The sequence below is a fragment of the Egretta garzetta genome, unplaced genomic scaffold (assembly GCF_000687185.1).
Source record: "Egretta garzetta isolate BGI_Z169 unplaced genomic scaffold, ASM68718v1 scaffold640, whole genome shotgun sequence".
Taxonomy (NCBI): domain Eukaryota; kingdom Metazoa; phylum Chordata; class Aves; order Pelecaniformes; family Ardeidae; genus Egretta; species Egretta garzetta.
Genome location: NW_009258264.1, coordinates 252,493 through 269,988, shown reverse-complemented (window position 1 = coordinate 269,988; position 17,496 = coordinate 252,493). Strand labels below are relative to the sequence as shown.

Below are 17,496 nucleotides of genomic sequence, written 5' to 3'. Positions count from 1 at the left end.
GCCTGGAAGCCGAAACGGACTTCTCTGAAGTATTGGTTTTCATCTGGATGGTACAGCTGAATGGGAGGAGGGCAACAGGGCTGAAAGCTTCCTTTTTCATGCCTTTGTCTTGCTTTGGGCTTCATGTGACTTTGAGTCTCAGGCTGAAAAGTTTTAGCTAGGGCTTGTTGGGAAAGAAGAACTTTCAGCTGCTCTGCCAAAGCTGGAAAATGAATGAAGAAATAAAAGATGGTTCTGTGAGCTCTAACAGAAGAATTGAGTTGGTTTGGGGTTATTGTTGCATTTCTTCAGGTACTACAGCAGTGATTCAGGTCACATGAATTAGCAGTTGTTACAAGTAGCAAAGAATGTGGTTAAGTACCTGTTGGGTGGTTATTTTAATCTATATCCTGGTTTAAAGAGAAGAACGTGCCCTGATCTCCTTCTTGAGAGTGTTTTTAATGTGTTTGGTTGTGGTGTTCATACAGAAAACTGAAAAGCTTTCACATCGGCTGAGACTCTCTTCCTCCGTAGCACCAGTTTGCTTTGGATTATGCTGAGGTGCTCCTCCCATGTACCACCATCAAATACCTGAAGTCTTCCTCTGTCCCTTTACGCTGGTATAACTGAGGGTGGAAGGTACTGAAGATGCCAGCACCATGAAATTTTTCTTCTGGCCATGTGAAACCTGTTCTCTATTTCTAGTTTTTCTGGCTTGATGATTTATCTTTTACAGGGGAAGAGTTCACAATCAGAAAGAGAGCATTGCTTCTCAGACTGTTCCCGTGAGTGTGTACACCTCATGGGTGTTCTTGGGCTGACCCTTCCAGCAAAGGTGAAATGAAATTCCCTGATGAAGTGGGGTTCAGAGTCATTGCACAGAATCAAGTGTTCTGTAAAGGATAGCAGCGTTTGCTGGAGACCAGAGGTGTAGTTCAGTTTTCTTACCTGGGATTCTCTCTAGATTAAGAGTTGCTGACCTTGTGACTCAGATCCCCATGGAAACAGAATCTAGGGGTATATACGTGCCTCAGATTAATAGGGAGGCAATGAAATTAGATCACATGTAATAAATGCAGTAACTGTCAGACTTAAGTGATTCACCAACTATTCTTGGAAGGCAGAGTATTCAAATTGGCTTAGAAAAAGACTGAGCTGGGGCTTCAATCGTAATCTGCTTGGTAGGAGTTTGGGTAAAAATCTGACTAAATTAGGTTAGCTTCTCAGCAACTCAGTTAACTAAACAAACAGTGATTAAACTGCCCGAAGCCTAGCAAAATAGGACAAGGTCCTCTTGGGATGTAGCAAATAAATGCTTTTTTAACTGATTTAGAAATGAGGAATTACCTCTTGACTTAGTAAAATGGCACACTTGAGCGGTCCCTGAATGCATTTAGTGAGATTCCACTTCTCTTATTGTAGGTCAAGACGTACTTGATTTTCATTTTTGTTCTGGGCTGTGGGATGCAGTGGCCATCCTGGCACTGGAAGTCTGAATCCATAGATGAGCGTGTAGTGTGTCTGCATGGTGTTCTCCTTAAACTGTATTTTTTGTATTACTGTTGACAGCACCCATGCATCATATTTTAAGTGGAAGTGCTGTAACTCTGATATTTGTGTACCTGATGTTCAGGCTGCTAAGTGGGAAGCTTTGATATTTTAAAACGGGCTGTTTAGTTACAGAAAACATGAATGGAGTTACTTGACAGCAATTTCATGCTTACAGCTCTGTCAGAAGCGTTCGAGTGTGTTCGTAGCAGTGCGACCTGGTGAGAACCAGCTTAAAAATTTCAGGAATCCATTGTGAGTCATAGGTATTCCCTATATAGGAAGACTTGATCCCTAATAGTATGAGGCTGCGTAGACAGTGCTTAAACTTCTGTAGACATTTAAAAAAATAAAAAAGGAGCGGGGGGGAGCAAGAAATATTGTTAATGCTCTTTGGAAAAGCCTGAGAGGCCTTTATGGAGCAGAAGGACCAGTTGCTCATGCTGTATTCGGTCGCCTGTGTTGGTTTTCCCCCTGTCTCCTAGAGACAGCACTGGCTTCCTCCTTTGTTTACAGTGGCTGGCGTGAGTCATCCGTCCTGGTGAATATTGCAGCACTGCACATCCCGTTCTGCTCAAGCTCCTGTGCATCGGGCAGGTTGGAGTTCAGCGCCGGGGAGTCCCGGGGCAGTAATGACTTCCTGTCAGCTCTACGAGCAGCTGGGAGATGTGGTCAAGTCTTTAATTTTTCTGGTGGAGAAAAATGATTGAAGAATTCTTAATTATCGCCCTCTGTTAGGAGCTGGGAAGATGGCACTTAAATTATGTCTTCAGTTCAAAGCCTTTGACATTTTCTTTCCTTATTTTAGTCGAGCAATATATGCAATTCTAACACTGTTCTCACGTATCCAATGGTAAATCTTGTCTCCTTCCTTGGAAGGGAAGGAAGCAGGTTTCAGAACTGGCCCCTTTTTAATAGGGTTGGTAAGAAGTGATGTTAGCAGGAGCGTATGACCAAAGCAGTGAAACTCTGTGCAGTAAGAAAATAAGTCAATAAAAGGCATCTCTTAGGTTTTGGTTGGATTTGAAGAAGGTCATAACTAAGCTTGTCACAACCATCTGTTCCTCCTTGTCTGTCTGTTGGCTGTGAACTCTAGGGAACTGGTTATTGTGCTGCCTTTGTCTTGGCAGTAGTGGTAGTGTAGTGCTTCCTACCGTTGGAAGCCACACTTGAAAACTGGTGGCATGAAAATCTCCTCAAAGAGCTGTGGATCTGGTAAACATCAATGGGAGGCTGAGAACGTATTTACTGGGAGGGGTGGTTGCAAAATGGGGCAGCTATAAGCTGAAGAATAACAGCTATTCTGTCATAGCACTTACCTGGGAAACTTAGCCTAAGTTTTGTTCTGAACTAGGCTAAAACTCAAAGGCACTTGGTACAGCATAAGAGCTTTGGAGTCAGTGGGCACTGATCCATGTCTGGCTGCATCCCTGCGAGTGGGATGTCATCAGCCGTGCGGGTAGGCTATATGCTAAAGCATGCTGTGCTATGTGAGACTCTATAACCATTCTAAAGGGTTTGAATGTTTCTGGGTTTGCACTCTGTGAATGAATTACAGTGTATTTTTGCATATATCAGTTTTTAAAAGGATCTGTACAAACCTTTTTTTTTTTTAACTTCCTCACTTGTTCCTAGGAAGTGGATGTTGTGGTAGCACCATGTCGTGGATTCCAGTCTGCTGAAGCCACCTTGGGAGAGTATGTGAACCAAGTCTTGCCTGTTGTCATCTTTGCCATCAGCGAGGCTGAACTTTCTTCATCAGATGAGAATGAACTGCGGGAAATCAAAGAGAAATTCTCTTTGCCCATTTTCTTCTTCAAAGTGCCAGAGTCTGGGGTTGAGCTGATCTCTCCCAAAAAAACTGATCATGAAAAGTCTTCCCTTTATTGCCAGCTGATGGACTTGGAGTACCTGAGTACCAACCACTGCAGCTGCGGGGCACCCGGTCCTGACGCTGATGCCCAAAGCATGCTGGTGGAGCAGTTTGAGAAGCTCCGTCTCCTAAGCACTTTTTCCAGGCAGGTGCTTCAGAAGCATCTCGTGGAAGCAGCTACCAGTTTAAATGAGGTCCACTGCCGCTGCCTGAACATCTTCATCAACCAGGCTTTTGACATGCAGCGAGACCTGCAAATCACCCCCAAGAGGCTGGAGTATACCCGCAAGAAGGAGAATGAGCTGTATGAGTCTCTCATGAACATTGCCAACCGCAAGCAAGAGGAGATGAAGGACATGATCATAGAGACTCTTAGCAATATGAAAGAGGAGCTCTTGGAGGATGCTGCTAATATGGAATTCAAAGGTAACTACTGGCAGGAGAGTAATGGGAACGTGTTGGTTAGGGGCTTTAAAGGAGAGTGGCAGAGTAATATTTGCCATCTGCTAAAGGATGGTTGAATGGCAGCCTAGACAAGTGACTTCACAAGAAAATTCAAAACTGATACACCAATGATTTTTCTGTAGTGTCTCCTGGATAAAAAGCATTGTCCTTAGATGAGAAGCCTGGACATATTGTCTTGATTTCTTATAAATCAGACTTTTCCCCTCAGAGTTTGCTGGACAGTTCTGGGTTAGGGTATTTTACTTCTCTGCTTTAATTCCCGATTCTGCTGAAGAAGAAAACATCTCTTTCAACTTTGCCTCAGTGGTTGTGCTGAGGCTTGGGAATAAATCTGTCCTAAGGAAAAAAAGCTCTTTGAGTTTTAGCAGTGAAGGTTTGATTTGTAGTTTCTGCTTGATTTTTGTCTGAGAGAGGCTTGCATAAGACTTTTGGGTATAGAACGTCCTAAAATGAAATCCTTCTGGGTAGGTAAGGTTTTCCTTTTAAAAAAAAAAAATCAACGCAACATTGTGCTCCTGAGGCCTATGCTTGGCATTTAGCGTGTGTTTTTGGGAAATGTGAGAATTCTCACTACATCTTCTAGTACCAGAACTTCCAGGAACACACAAACTGGAAGCATACAGAACGATGTGTAAACTGCGAGGGGCGAGAGGCTATCCAGATTTTGTCTGCAGGAATGTTTGTCCTAAGCATCAAACTGAAGATTTGTAGGTTGATACTCCACAGCTCTCTTCTGCTTGCTAAGCAGAAGTTCACCAGAACAATCATTTCTGTTCTAAGGAAACGCAGTTCACTGGGCTGATGGGGAAAGATTTTTCTATTTAAAATAAAACTGGAAATAACTCTAGGCTATAGATTTAAAAGAAATTATTTTTTGTGAATTGACTGCTCTTCTGAGGCACAAGAGAGGTGAAAACTCTACATGATTTTGTTTGTCTTGACTTACTGCCTCCCAATTTCAAATTGGAATGTTATCTCCTGGGACAAAGGAGAAATGATGGATTATGTTTAATCCTGCAGGTTAGGATCTGAATCTTTTTGCTTCTGCAGGTGGGAAATGGATAAGATTTTTCCTCTTTCTTGAAATGCTTGCTTTCTAGGGCCCATGCAAAATGTTGTCCTCATAAAGAGCTCGGTTGAGTTGCAACATTAACCTATTTGCATGCTGCAGAAAACCCCGACAAACTAGCATACACTGAGGGTATAGTGACTGTGTTAATTCTACCCGTTTAGGGCTGCTATTGCTCCATTATCAGGACAGGTAATAATCCCATATTCTGTCTGTCCCACTCTTTACGGAGTTGGAGCACTGTAGTGCCCGAGTTCAGGATTCTGTATGCGCAGGAGTGTGTTTAGGGGCAGCAGAAGCTAAAGCACCTGCAGTAAATGTGTGCATATGTTTATATGCACAACAAATATCACTTAGAGTACTTAGAGTGTAGAATCTTGTTGGCCCTCAGTATTTGGAGTAATATCCTAAAAGGAGGAAGATGTTATTTTGAGGAGGTAATGCCATCTGCTGATCACTGGATTTGTTTTAAGTAGGCTAGACTGTTGTTGGCCAAAATCCAGAGACAAGGTCTTCAGCTCCTGGTAGTAATGTAGTGCTGCTCAGAGCGGTTACAGCGTGAGCAGTGATTGCTCAGTGTTTGTTTAAAAATACCAAGTGGCAATCAACCTTTTCAAGGTATCAGGAAAAAAATTTCCTGTAACCTGCGTGGCTGTTACATCACTTTCTTCATAACATTCACCATCCAGCAGTGCTTATGGATTGCAACGTGGCCTGGAAGAATTCCCTGATCTGTGCTTTTTTAGATAGAAAGACAGCTTTGTGCTTCTGCCCTTCAGTTTGAGATGACTGTTGACTTGTCATCACTGTACTACTCTGAACCTGTAGTAGCTACAGAATGCTTGTATAGAGTCTACCAGGTGTTAAGAGTTGAGTGTCCTGTGAATTGGAACACCAGTGAATGGAAGCAAACATCAGAATATTTTCTACCTTGGCCAGATGTGATTTTTTTTTTTTAGCTTCCCTGAAACTGGAGTACCAGCTGTGCATTCCTGGAGCTACTCTAAGGCTTCAGTACTTTCTATTGCAGAATACTCAGAATCTGTAGGATTGGTTTTGGGACTGCTGTAAAACGGGCATTAGACACACGGACTGGCAAAATGTAATCCTTTGCGATAGTCAGTATATGTGTTCTTCTATTGCACGTGGGTTTCTTTGTATGACTTAGAAGCACTGTTGGCTTCAGGTTCTATCATCTGGGTCTAAAGTAATGAAGCTCTGAAGGAGCAAAATAGCAGAAGAGCGTTTGGAGCAGAAGCTGGCTGGAGTGGGGCTGTGTGTAGCTCCTTTGCAAAACCCTCAGAGCAGCTCTCAGTAGCCATTGTTGCAGCAGTGATACGTGGAGTACAAAAGACGCCTCTTTCTTTTCTTTTATGCAGATATCATCATTCCTGAGAATGGGGAACCTGTTAGTTCCAAGGACATAAAGTGTTGTATTAAGCAAATTCAGGAACTGATTATTTCTCGATTAAACCAAGCGGTTGCCAACAAGTTAATTAGTTCGGTGGACTATCTGCGAGAGAGCTTTGTAGGGACTCTGGAGAGATGTCTGAAGAGCCTGGAGGAGTCTTGGGAGGTTTCAGTACATCCTGCAAGGAGTTTGGAGAAGTCAAAGGATGTTTCTGTACACATCACAAGCAATTATCTCAAACAGGTATGGTGGCTTAAATGGCTGTCTAGAATATCCTGAATAATTGTCTTTATCCTGATCCAGCAAGGGTGGTAGGAGACTGAGATGCTCAGTGAAATTAGAGGAACGCAGCTCTGGAGAATGTGTGGGTCTGGTGTCATTAAGGGAGGTGCTAAAACTGGGGAACAGTCACTTAAAGGCCTAGTACTTGCCTTTCCTAAAGCTGTATATAGTAATCAGATTACAGCCTGGAAACACCTATGAGCTTAATACAATAAATGAATCGAACCAAGTGAATCGTGGAGTATCCCATATAGTGTCTGTTTTTTCATTTTCAGAGGGTTTAGCAAATTTTATAATGACTATAACTTGCAAAGTTCCCATACTTCAATCTCTCCCCTGCTTTCCAGATACTAAATGCAGCCTATCATGTTGAAGTCACTTTCCACTCTGGCTCAACAGTAACCAGGATGCTGTGGGAACAGATCAAACAGGTATGGGCATCTTTATTTCTGGTACGCGTCACTACAGGAAAATGTTTTTGGAGCAAAGAGCAATGTGAATACTTAGAGCTGCTCTCTAAATTTTGAGTCTGGGCAGATGTATTGGAAAGCTGTTACTTCCCCACTCGGTGCTAAGGCTGTGTATAGTTTATTCCTGAGGATGCTAATGTTTAAATTAAAGCAAATACCTCTAGTGTTTTCTTTCTGTTCTGAAACAGCAAAGGAATGATGATCAGCATTTGAAACTTGCTGTTTATGTTTTTGGTAACTGGTTGTTTATTTGGGTTTGAGGGTTTCTTGTGGGTTTTTTGTTTGTTTTTGCAATGTATCCTGATTCAGGTCAATTCACTCTTCTTCCTCCAGAGCAGACCAGATTTCCTCAGGTCTTTGTTGTAAATTTCTGTCTGTTAAAGCACTCATCTTTCTGAAGTTCCTGCTATGAGCTGTTGATGACTTTTACTGCCTTCTCCCTCTTGAGATTCCTTGTATGGATAGGTCAGAGGAATATGAGTCCTTCCCAAATAAGTGCAGTGCAGACTGTGTGGTAACAAACCTTCAGATTCCTCCTTCAGTCTGGGAGAAGGATCCAGACTGGGTGTGCAGCAGCTGGATTTCTGTGGCTTCTAATAAAGGGTGGGGCAGGGCATCTTAATCGCCCAGCAATTTAAGGGAAGTGGTGTGTCCCGACACCTAGGATTTCCACACCTTAATAGCATGTCCATCCAGCAAAAAGCTGCTTCACTGTAGCTTTCACCAGTTTAGGAACATCGCTCTTCCTGAGGCTCTGGGTCACTGCGTATGCTGCCTGTTCTTTCAGCCTACAGGCTGCCCCACAGCTGTGTGGCTTTCCAAGGGGTGGCTGTCCAGCTATCTATGTTCTTGGTCAGATGTGAAAGGATGGTTGGCTTGTAGGCATGAACTGAGCAGATATTCAGAAAAATCAATTATCTTGTTTAGTGTGCATGTACAACAATGTTGTGATCAATACCTCTAAATTGTTAGTAGTTACTGTAAGGTAATTATTTAGCCCAATTCTATGTGCAGATGGCTGTACATTATTACAAGGTATCTAAGCAGACTGAACAAATTGACTGACTGCTTTTTTTTCGTGTGCTAGTGCCTTAACTCTGTTTCTTGTTTTACTAGATAATCCAGCGGATTACATGGGTCAGCCCGCCTGCCATCACCAGTGACTGGAAGAGGAAAGTTGCTCAGGATGCTATTGAGAGCCTCAGTGCATCCAAGTTGGCCAAGAGCATTTGCAGCCAGTTCCGGACCAGGTTAAACAGTTCCCATGAGGCTTTTGCAGCTTCTCTGCGACAGGTGAGTGTGTGGAGCTGGTAAGAGGGAGGTCTTTTGTATGTTGCCACTTACAGAAAGGGGATTTTTAATTGCAGAGATAGCTAAAAGAGCAGCTCGTGCAGTTAATGCTGCGGTTCTGTAGGGAGAGGTGGCAGAGCTGATCAGAGTGCCCTAATACAAGGTCTTATTTTTAAACTAGGCATGCTTTAAGTAGGATCGTTGTGCAAGGACCCTCAACCTTATACACTAGGACTTCAAACCAGGCAGGATTACAGTGTTTGTGTGATATCTCTTGCAGTTAGAAGATGGCCATTCTGGCAGGCTGGAGAAAACAGAAGACCTGTGGCTAAAGGTGCGGAAGGATCATGCTCCTCGGCTAGCACGACTCTCGCTGGAGAGCAGGTCCCTCCAGGATGTGCTGTTACATGGTGAGCACGCTGTTTGATGTTCTCTGTGTTATTTTCTGCTCCCTCCTTCCAAAGCAGTCAGTGGGTGTAAAGGAGTAGGAGGGGTGTTTTGCTTTTCACTCGACTACTTCAGCGAGTCTCCGTCTGACGCATACCGAGTACCTTGAACTGTGCAGCTGTTGGCCCATGAACAGCTCTGGGCTGCCAGCCTGATAGTGTACGGGAAGAAATAAACATGTTTTAATGTCTTCCTAAATGGTTGTTGTGCCTTACAGGCAAACCAAAGCTGGGCCGTGAGCTGGGCCGAGGACAGTATGGCGTGGTCTATCTGTGTGACAGCTGGGGAGGGCATTTCCCATGTGCCCTGAAATCTGTTGTTCCTCCAGATGAGAAGCACTGGAATGACCTTGCACTTGAATTTCACTATATGAGGTGTGTACCATAAGCACTTTTCTCATTCCACAAGGATCTCCTTAACTTCACTGCTGCAAACAAATGCTATTTGCATTTGCATAGGCAGAACCTTGTTTGCTATAGTTCTACTCTGCAGTCAGTGACTCGACCTCATGAAATGCTAAGCTGTTGTTTCTGGCAAAACCAAGACAGCTTGCCAGTGCCACTGCAAAAATGTAACAGGCACAGAGTGGTAGGCAGACGTGGTCCTTCCTGTCTTAATCTGATTTCTGGTGTCTACACTGTTCAAATGCTTGCTGTTTTTCAGAGTAAATTAGAATTAATAGAGTGTGATAGCAAACAGTTTTTCTCCCCTGACTTTTGGGATTGAATCATCCCTCCTTTCCCAATTTGTCTTTGTCTTGTCTGAATTCACAAAAGAAAACGATGGGTCTGCGCTGCAGAAAACGGCTTGTTTTCAGTAAACAGCTGCAGGCAGGTGCTGCAGTACAGACAGCTGAAATAATACAGTATTTCTTTGGTACCATAACCTTTAATAAGCTTTCTTAAGTTTAATTGGATCAGACTGCTGTGTATTGTTATGGTCCTCAGAACTGTGGGGTGCTGTGAGTTTATACTGTACAGGTGTATCTTACTATCGTGCTAGAGCTGCAGCTGTTGGGTGTTTTTCCTTTATGGGGTGAGGCTAGGCCTGGGGTGGAGGGAAGGATACAAAAATGATGGATTTTCTGTGCTGAACTTTCTCTAGGTCTCTGCAGACACATGAGCGGCTCGTCCATCTCCATGGTTCTGTGATAGATTATGGCTATGGAGGAGGCTCCAGCATTGCCGTCTTACTGATAATGGAACGGCTGCACAGAGACCTCTATACAGGACTAAAGGTAACTACAATCTGGTGTACACATTAAAAAAATCCATACCTAAATATCTGTTAATATGTAAAACAAAGCTAAAACTGCTTAGTTTTCAGTGGTTTTTGGCAAATAAGAGTAAACAAAAGTAACTTCTGCTTGGAGGAATTAAATCTGTGTTTGTTCATTCTTCAGGCTGGGCTAGAATTAGAAACACGATTACAGATTGCCTTGGATGTAGTTGAAGGAATCCGTTATCTTCACAGTCAGGGACTTGTGCACCGGGATATCAAACTTAAAAATGTCTTGGTAAGGAAAACTTTGTATCTGGCTAATCCTGAAGTCTTATGAGGACCTTCTAGTGGGAGGGGGAAGCATAATATAAGTGAAGTAATAGCTTTTTTTTTTTCATACAGCATCTTTTAACTTGTGGTATTGTTAGCCACAGCGAGCCTTGCAGTGAGGTTTCCCTATCTCATTTTCAGGCAGAAAGCCTGGGGGAAAGGGAGCAGTAGAGTGACTTCTCTTGAAGGTAGCTTGAGCTAGGACTTCCAGTTCCCAGTTCTGTTGAACCCCAACCACACCCTCTATGTAGAAGACAAGCGAAGGCATGTCTTGTTACTGAGCTTAATGAGGTAAATATCCGAGAGCAGCCAAGTCATTGGAGAAGCTTACTTCAGAACAAATGCCCAACCCTTCAAGCCTAAACCGAGTTTAAAACCTTAATATTAAAATGCAATACTAAAACTGAGAAGTATGGTTATCAGCTGCCTGTGTATGAATTCTCCTACAGCTTGACAAAAAGAATCGAGCCAAAATCACTGACTTGGGGTTCTGCAAACCAGAAGCCATGATGTCTGGCAGTATTGTAGGCACACCCATTCATATGGCTCCTGAGCTCTTTACAGGTATGCTTGTTGGTTGACTCCACTACTGTCTCTGGCTTGAATTTTGAAGGCCATTACTTTGAATTAATATCTCAACTTGCTTATGAGGGAAAAGTAATTAAAACAAATCTGAAGACTACCTGCTTACAATGCACGCTATGTATTTTTTCCTTTATTTTCAGTCTCACTCTTAAAACTGTGTTTACATGCAAGAGAACTGTGGGATTCATAAACATTGTTGAAGTGATTAATACTCTTGCAATCAGAAAGTTAAATTATTAGTCATGAGGAAGCTGGAAATATTTGGCTTTCATAGGCAAATACTTCAGAAAGGATCCCCTGTTTTTTGCATAGATACCAAGTAAGGAATTTCCAAGCTGTTACTAACATGTGGAGTGTGTTCAAATTCACTACACATTCTGCTTCTGGCAGGCGCTCTCTAAACTTTTTTCCTGTGCAAGCATCTCACGGTAGCACTTAGAGGTCCGTACCACACGTATCAGAATCCTTTTGGTCCATCTGAGATGCTGTCCCTGCTTTGACAAGATTGCAGTCAAATTGAAGCGACCCTATTTGTGTTTAATTTAGAAAATATTATTTGGGTGGTTCTCACTGCTAACAGTGAAATACTCATGACTAGCAGGCTAGACCCTGACCTTCCAGAGGCAAGCATTGGCTTAGCCCTTACACACTTACTGTGCTCAACCTTTTCTTATGGATGAACTTGCTATAAATGAGTAATTTTCAAACTTCTGGATTGAGAGGCTGTATTGGGTCGGGCTGAGATGAAGTTAAGCCCTCATGGTGCTGTGCTTTCTATTGGTGCATAGAAAGGTGCTGATAACACACCGGGGTTCTGGCTACTGCTGTCTCCAACATTCCCCCACCGCCACCAGCGGGCTGGGAGGGGACATAGCCAATACACCTGACCCAAACCGGGTCCAAATCAGGGATATTCCGTACCATATGACACGAGGGGACATAGCCAAGACACCTGACCCAAACCGGGTCCAAATCAGCGATATTCCGTACCATATGACATTGGCTCAGATGTAAAAGCTAAGGGAAAGGATGAGGAAGGGTGAGGCATTCAGATTTTTTTTACAAAGTTTTGTCTTCTGGAGCAACCACTATGCGTACTGAAGCCCTGCTTCCCGGGAAGTGGCTGGGCGTCGCGTGCTAATGGGAAGTAGAGAATAAAATCTTGTTTTCCTTTTGCTACCGCATGTGGCCTTTGCTTTTGCTTTTTATTAAACTGCCTTTATCTTGACCCACGGGTTTGTTTTTTTTTTCTTTTCATCTCTTTTTCTTTCTCCCTCTCTCTTCTGCTGAAGAGGGGAGTGATAGAGCGGCTTGGTGGCACCTGGTGTCCAGCCAAGGCCAACCCATCGCAGAGGCTGATGCTGGCTCTGTCAGACTCCTGGGCTAGCAGCAGAGCCAAACAGAACTGATGGTCTTACAAATGTTGGTGTTTGAGTCTGAAATACACCTGAGCGCCTGTACCTGCAGTGGTCCATGAACCTCAGCTTGAGAACTGATGGTATGGGTTAAGTGTATAAATCCTCTGAGAATGGAAGGTCTTAACTTTTTTATCCTTCTACCTTTGGCAGTGACTCCTGATGCGTTCCTAGGCTTCATACAACTCTTGCCTTCTGGCAATGAAGTTGTGGTTTTAATTTGAGCACGTAGAATGCTGAAATGAGTTCTCAGACTGCTCAGTTTCCGGTGATGAAGATGTTGTTTTCCTTGCTGATCAAAAGTGTTTTTGTCACAGGAAAGTACGATAACTCAGTGGATGTTTACGCATTTGGCATTCTGTTTTGGTACATTTGTTCGGGACATGTGAAGTTACCAGAGGCTTTTGAGAGATGTGCAAGCAAAGATCACCTTTGGAACAATGTTAGAAGAGGTATAAATGGCTTATTTTGAACTCTATGGGTTGATACCTTATGCTTTTGAGAGGGGATTAGGAAATCCATTTTTATCCTCTTGGAACTGAAAGGTAAAAATACAAGTTGTATTGCTTCATTGACAGTCTAAAGAGTAACACTTCCCTAGTTGAAGTTGGACATATTCTACTGAAAGTCTTAACTAAAATTAGCAAGGAATAAAAAAAAAAAGGTGGCTTTCAGTTAACCACCTCCTTGCCACAGCACACCGCTTAAACCATGTGAGGTAGCACAAGAGGTATGATGTAAACCAGACCCCAGCACCAGCCAGGCATGATCCCCTAAAGAATGTGTAATCCCTTGCGATTTCTGGAGGCCGTGGAAATCTGTACATTCAAGTGCTTAATATGCAACATGCTGGGGAAGGTGTCATTGGGCTGGATGTTGAGTAAAACACATCGATGGTTTTTCCCCCAAGATACTAACTTATGTCTGCCTAGGTTTAGTGTCGTACTGTGTTTAGTCGTAGCTTAATCCTTCATGCTATCAGAATGCTTTACTGCTTTGTGTCCTTAGTTCCTGTCCATATAATCTCCCCCCTTCTCATGTGAAAAAGATTAACTCAGATGAGTGAGTCTTGTATTTGCTCAGAAGGCTGCACTCGCTGCTTGTTCTCATGGTAAACTTGCTCCCAAAAGGCACCGTTATGAGGGGATGTTGGGGGGGACGATGCCAACTTGTTTTCCTATAGAAGAGGGTACTCATTTTCCTTCCAAATACTTGTAACGAGGAGGCTCCAGTGAAACTAAACATGTTGGCCATCCTCTGGGAGTGCGCGTGATCTCCTGAGCGACTTCAGCAATGCTCCCAAAGATGTCTCAGTGGCGTTGCCAAAATTTAAGCTTTTATTAAGAGTATTAGATGACCCCGGACAGTCTGCTTTGGTCACTTCAGCATGCACCAAAATAATGAGCATCAGACAAAGTTTCTCTCAGATTTGAGGTGTACTGATGGTAACCAGGTGCCTTTCCATTTTCCAGGAGTTCGCCCGGAGCGTCTTCCGGTGTTTGATGAGGAATGCTGGCAGCTGATGGAAGCCTGCTGGGATGGAGACTCCTCCCAGCGCCCTCTCTTGGGGATTGTTCAACCTATGCTGCAGGGGATCATGGACAGGCTCTGCAAGTCAAGCTCTGAGCACCCAAATAGAGGGTTGGATGACTCTACTTGAAAAGAAAGCACAGCTGAATTTTTAATTGTGGGAGAATTCTGAACCCCTAACTCTGCAGATGGCTTCTTCAGATGTAGCTCTTTGTGGCTAACGTTGAGTGGGACAGGTAATAGCAACCAGAAGATTGCTCACAGAGGTGAGACCTCGGGGATGTTCCATCTTGAGTAGCGGCCAGAGAAACCCCCCTGGTACACCCCATTGATTACCCCGCTGCAGCTTTTATTACAGAGTTGCGCAAATAAGATGGAAAATCCACACCCTTGAACTGAAAGGGATTTTTGCCAATCCCACTCCAATACCAATCAAAGGAAAGCATCTTGTGTGTTCCAGGTAGTGTCTGTGTTGCTAGGAGTTGATCATGACAGTCTTTACTCAGTAAAGTAAAAACTCTTCCCGTTAACTGATGGTCCTAGGTGGCCTTCGGTCCACACATAACCATCCCAATCACTTATCGATTGGCACCAACTACAGTGCGGTCGGAGAGGAAAGAGAAAGCAGAGGCTCTAGGCTAGAAAGTGTTTAGAAGCGAAGAGCATCTCTCTGTATTAGCTTCTTGCAACACTCCAAATGTTTACATTGACAGGAGCAAAGCTTCCATGTTTTACCTAAGGGGGTTTATCTACTGTTCCACTGCAGTGCAAATACCCCAAGTTATAAGCTATTTATCTCCTATCTTCCCTTCACCTCTTACTTACGTAAACAAGCTCTTTTCTGGTAATTTTGCTTCATAATAGTTATTTGAATGTCTGAAGAAACCTGACCTTTCTTTTACAGTCTTCTGGTACAATGGAAGACTGCTCAGAGATTACATATTGTAATATCGAAACAAAGTCATTACAACTAATGACTGTCCATAGGGAAAATGCCAATTAATTTTAATTAAATTTGGTTTTTTGAATTAGTTGTAAAGGCAATGACAGTTTTAAATTGTGCTAACTATGACAGACATATTTTTTTAAAAAATAAGGTTTCTTCAGCTTTTTTTAAAGTCACGTGCTTTGTGAGAGCATACCCCAGGGAAAACAGGTCATGCATTCGTCTTCAGTGGCTGTGTATTGTGGCTGTGTCTGTTCATCTGCTCGTTTCACGCTGGGATATCTAATCTGGCTGTGTCGAAAGGAATAAAATATGGGGCGGGGGAATCCTTCGCAAGGAAGGTATGGGCTGGGCTGGTCCTGCTGCCCTTCCCAAGAGGGCTGCTTTTGAAAATAATATCCTTGCCCTTTGCCTTTTGCATTTCTGGGGCAAGATTGCCTGATCTTCATGTAACATAGCTATGGGGTGGAGGCTGAAATAGAAAATGCACCTTGTTTACTACATGAGGAAGTACGGAGTTGGCAAGTTCTCCCTGGGTTTACTGTTCCTCCCAGCTGCAGGGGATGAGCGCGCAATGGCTTTGTTTCCCAGGAAAGCTGGCATGCTGCATCCAAAGTAGTGTAGGCATGTGGAATTACTGCACCTTGTTGCTGGAATTTATTGGCTAGTATACAGCAAAATTACAACCCATAGGCTGCCTGTTAAACAGCTTGAACAAAGGAAAGGGATCCATAACCCTGCAGTATTAGTTTAGTTTAAATCCTCCTTTCTTTGTGCAATAAATGGAATTAATGGCTTTTTTTATATATAAAAAAAGACTTTTTTTACTTACCTGCACGTATGGGCATTTTTCTGGTCTGTGATGGCATTAACAGTATGGATCTATACAGATACAGCCTCGCCAGCTGCTCCAGCTGGAAGTGCAGCAACCAAGAACCATGTGCGCAGAAGAACGAATACTTCTCCAAAGTAGAACCGTTAGGCGTTTCACTGCCTTGGAGCACGCTCACGCCACCCATGACACTAACAGTATTAACTCCATTCTGCTGTGCGTGGTGGTTAGTAACTTTATTTAAAACTAGGAGAGTCAAGGTCAGTCTCTGGCAATTAATTAGCGGTAGCTTGTGTAAATAATAAATGTATGAATAAAATTTCAATCTCTGTACATGCAATTCCAGAAATGTCTTGTATAGCTTTTCCGGTGTAGCCATCTCCAGACACTTATCTGATGCCTTTTTGTTGGCGTTTGTAGCTACCCCGATGTCCTGTTGCCATTTGGTTTGTCTTTTTGCATGTGTGGTGTTGTAGAGCTGCAGGTTTTCCCAAGCTCAGTACAGTTGCTTCTTGGCATTTTATTTTTTTTTCCCGTTGGGTATAAAGTCTGCTTGACTGAACTTGTTTCACACACCCTGTTTATCTTTAACACTAGCATTCTCCCCCTCCCCTTAGAGCAAGGAAAACAAAGTGAATAATTACTTTATTAAAAGATTCCACAGATTGTAAATTGAAAGTGGTACCGAACTCAAATGCCTCTGAGCATGGTACCGTGAGCTGGAGCTGAGCAGGTACTCTTCTCCCAGATAAGCCTACCTTTATCCCCTCGTGTTTGGTAGGGCGTGCTTTAATGTTATGTTACAAAAGGGTATTTCACTTGCACATCGTACGCTGTACCACGCGTACAGACTGCGTACAGACACAAACCAGCCTTGCACATCGTACGCTGTACCACGCGTACAGACACAAACCAGAGCCTGCTCTTCCACTAACATGGTCCCTGCCCCTTAGAACAAGCTCAATCCCAGCAGCCAAGGCTGACTGTTGGAGGAGTTAAGTCTCCACTTTAGACCTTACAGGAAGGGAAAGTGAGGATCAGGCCTGAAATAATTTTGGAAGAAAGCTTTGTTTACAAAGGTGCGGGGTCTCCGTGCTGCTGTGGCTCTGCGAGCAGCATCACTGGGTCTCTGCGGGGTGCGGGTACAGCCTGAGAGGTGCTAGGAACTTGCTCCCCTGCCCAGTTTTAAGCCTTGCCTTCCCACTACACTTACTGGGACGAGCTGGGAGAAACTGTGCTGGCACTGGTAGGGGAGGAGGAAGGGTGTGGAGGGCTGCCGGACGCTCGCTGTGTGGCTTGGAGCCTCACGTGCTTGGGGGTGCTTGGCTTAATTCCGAGGTTTAGTGCTTACACCGAAGTTTGGGCCTGGAAGAGAGTTGGGAAGGGGCTGGCTGGGCTCTCCCCCATCCCGCCCGCCTGCGGTGGTCGGGGAAGGGGATGCAGCCCCCCCCCTCCCCTGGCCCTGCTAATTTTAGCTTAAATAAGCTACATCGGTAACTCTTTTTTTTGTTTCTTTTCTCTTAACTGACCTGTTCAGGAGAAAGCAGCCCTTTATCTGCTTCAAATAAAACAGCACTAAATGTTCTTGCAGCGGCTTCGTGTGCTTGGCTGGGGGGGAGCCCCGGTGCGTGCCGAAAAATGTACCGAGAAAGCGCAATAACCGCGCTCAGCCCTTGTATCTTATTGTTATGATTAATAATAATTATTATTGTCGTTATGTTTCGTATCTGACCCGCGCGGCACGACCCCCGCCCCCCGGCTCCGTGAGTTGCGACAGGCGCCATGCGAGCTCGCGGCTGCAGG

At 43.9% G+C, this 17,496-nt stretch overlaps 1 protein-coding gene across 6 annotated transcripts in view; it reads left to right on the top strand.

The window, feature by feature from the left end:
• DSTYK (dual serine/threonine and tyrosine protein kinase) overlaps positions 1 to 16,535 on the top strand; it is a 39,325-nt gene extending 22,790 nt beyond the window's left edge. For 2 of the 6 annotated variants that reach the window (XM_035900817.1, XM_035900860.1), the window contains 12 exons: positions 716 to 814; positions 3,163 to 3,826; positions 6,314 to 6,588; positions 6,975 to 7,058; positions 8,214 to 8,390; positions 8,668 to 8,797; positions 9,052 to 9,208; positions 9,939 to 10,071; positions 10,237 to 10,350; positions 10,835 to 10,949; positions 12,703 to 12,837; positions 13,858 to 16,535. In XM_035900817.1, the coding sequence (XP_035756710.1) occupies positions 716 to 814; positions 3,163 to 3,826; positions 6,314 to 6,588; positions 6,975 to 7,058; positions 8,214 to 8,390; positions 8,668 to 8,797; positions 9,052 to 9,208; positions 9,939 to 10,071; positions 10,237 to 10,350; positions 10,835 to 10,949; positions 12,703 to 12,837; positions 13,858 to 14,045 (2,271 nt within the window). In that variant the 3' untranslated portion in view covers positions 14,046 to 16,535. Of the gene's footprint in view, positions 1 to 715; positions 815 to 3,162; positions 3,827 to 6,313; positions 6,589 to 6,974; positions 7,059 to 8,213; positions 8,391 to 8,667; positions 8,798 to 9,051; positions 9,209 to 9,938; positions 10,072 to 10,236; positions 10,351 to 10,526; positions 10,677 to 10,834; positions 10,950 to 12,262; positions 12,469 to 12,702; positions 12,838 to 13,857 lie in introns of those variants that run through there. The other 4 variants (XR_004842843.1, XR_004842854.1, XM_035900910.1 and 1 more) reach the window with 4 other exon arrangements.
• The last annotated feature ends 961 nt before the right edge of the window (positions 16,536 to 17,496 follow it).